Raw genomic sequence first — 2500 nt, forward strand, 5'->3', positions numbered from 1 at the left:
GTAACTACACTAATAAGACCAAAATCTCGAATACGCAGCAACAATATGGACACCCATTGCCAAAAATAATATAAAAAATTAGAAAGAATACAAAGAGCAACAGCAAAACAGGCACCAACTCTTTCCAAAATGACATATGAACAAAAACTGTCCAAATTAGAATTACTACTAACTAACTATCTATAGAATTATGAAGGGAATGGAAATCTTAGATAAGTATGATTTATTAAAATGGGACAATGGAAAAAACAAGAGGACACAAAAAGAAAAGAAAAACAAAGCTAATTACAGAAGATATCTAAAAAAAAAAAAAAATAGCTTCCCACACAGATTGATAGATACTTGGAACAAATTATACTAAGAAACAGTGTGTGCAAACACTATTCAAGATTTTAAGAATAAACTTGATGCTGAGAGATACAAAGACGGATCACCAAGAGCATAGATCCCTTCCCGTACAATACAACTAGGTAAATACAATCAGGTAAGTACACACGCACACACGCACACACGCACACACACACACACACACACACACACACACACACACACACACACACACACACACACACACACACACACACACATACACACACACACACACACACACACACACACACACATACACACATACACACATACACACACACACACACACACACACACACACACACACACACACACACACACACACACACACACACACACACACACACACACACACACACACACACACACACACACACACACACACACACACACACACACACACACACACACAACTCGATGGCGCGGTTGGTAGAGTCCGGGTCCGGGTTGGAATCCCGTCCAGGGCTGAAATAATTTCAGAATCGTTGCGCTGCGAGTAGTTACTCCAACTCCTGTGGGCGGGGAGTTGTGTGAGTCTGCGTGTGCGTGTGAGGTTACAGCATTACCCATAGCTCGGTCATATATGAGCTCTGAGCTCTCTTCCGGGAGGGAAATATCTGTCGGTCACAAGTCCAACACGTGATTCAAGACCATGGTGAATCACACATACTACATACATGCATACACGCGCCCGGACGCTTTCGGGAAAAAAGAAGAGACCGATGAAGAGATGAGACGTTAAACAGGGAATGGGGAAAGATGAAAGAAATTGCAGGAAGAAAGGAGAGAGGGGAAAGCATGAGGTAGTGGTAGATAGGCATGGCATCACTGGAGGAAATCAGGAGCCGAAATGGTGTTCTTATTTCCGAATAAAACATATCCTTTTCTCAGCAATCTAAGAATAGAAAACAATCCTGTAAAAAGTCATTTGGTATCTCGAAGCATTCCCCTACGCTGAATCAAATAAGATTTAACATCCTTGGACAATTATATGAGAACTCTTGCCTTAATAAACCCTTTAAGTCAGGTAACAGACCCCTTAAACTTTGTTCCCGGTAAAACAGGTAACTAATTCAACAGTAGGGAAGACCCGGGTTAAAGGGATAGAATTATGAGTATCTTTATTAACTCTGTAGGTTTTAATCAGCTCATATGAAACCAATATTACTCTTTATTGCCTACGGATGCAACTGAGTATTTCACCTCGGTAAAGAACTATTACTGAAAGGGGATCCTTTCTAATAAGGTTGGTTTCCTCTTAAAAGGGTTGGATTCCTCTTAAGGTGATGGGATTTTTTAGAGGATTTGGATCATTCAAGATGAATACAACACCATTAAGAGGGATCAACCCCATTAAAAAGGATCTAACCCCATTAAGATTTATCCACTCCCTTTAGCCTATTCTTACCCAGAATCCTTCTTCAGCTGAAAAGAACCGCCTGGCTTTAGCTAGAATGTTATGATTCAGTGAAGCCAATGCCTCGCCATTAGTGTTACGGGTATGCCATCACTCACCTGCCTACGGAAGCCCGGTGTGTCGCTAATGTGTTCGGTCATGACGGGATCCCGGTGCTGAGCGTGTCGCGATATTCCCTGAAAACTTCCAACTTTCACTTCAAAAAATGGCAGGATTGTTGTTTTTGTATTCGTGGTATTTCCTGAAAATAATGATGAAAATTTTGAGATTCAACTAGTGGTAATACTCCTACTATGAAACTCAGTAGTTACAGACTTGGTTGTACAGTAAATGTTGTCACATTCCCTGAGAGTAGCCAAAGTTAGAATCAAGGAATGACAGAAACGTTACTATTATTACACTTTTTTCCACGACAGTAGTTTCTGTGATAAATTCAAGCCTGTTTTTATATTTTTTCTATCAAGGATGGTTTTCAAGTGAGACTGAATTTTATAACCAGCGGGAGGTAACCCAGCTTTTTGCCCACTACAAAGCATATGTGCTTGCATCAGAGGATGATCTAAGAGTTTGGGAGAGTACATAAGAGGAGAGTTTTGAGTATTTAACATCAATTGTAGCTGGGAATGGAGGAATGTAGATGAAGGTAAATTGTAGAGTAAGGGAACCAAATAAATGTCTTGGGGGAATAACATGTGTCACGAGAAATAGGTATCT

General features: G+C 40.4%; 1 protein-coding gene across 3 annotated transcripts in view; it reads right to left on the reverse strand.

Annotated features, from left to right (window-relative positions):
* Positions 1 to 2500, reverse strand: part of LOC143039399 (facilitated trehalose transporter Tret1-like) — a 74812-nt gene that overhangs the window by 7271 nt on the left and 65041 nt on the right. For all 3 annotated transcript variants that reach the window (XM_076209373.1, XM_076209374.1, XM_076209375.1), the window contains exon 2: positions 1885 to 2027. In XM_076209373.1, coding sequence (XP_076065488.1) covers positions 1885 to 2027 — 143 coding nt within the window. The remainder of the gene's footprint in view (positions 1 to 1884; positions 2028 to 2500) is intronic.

Source organism: Oratosquilla oratoria, chromosome 26, assembly GCF_046742065.1.
Source record: "Oratosquilla oratoria isolate Oo_2021 chromosome 26, ASM4674206v1, whole genome shotgun sequence".
Taxonomy (NCBI): domain Eukaryota; kingdom Metazoa; phylum Arthropoda; class Malacostraca; order Stomatopoda; family Squillidae; genus Oratosquilla; species Oratosquilla oratoria.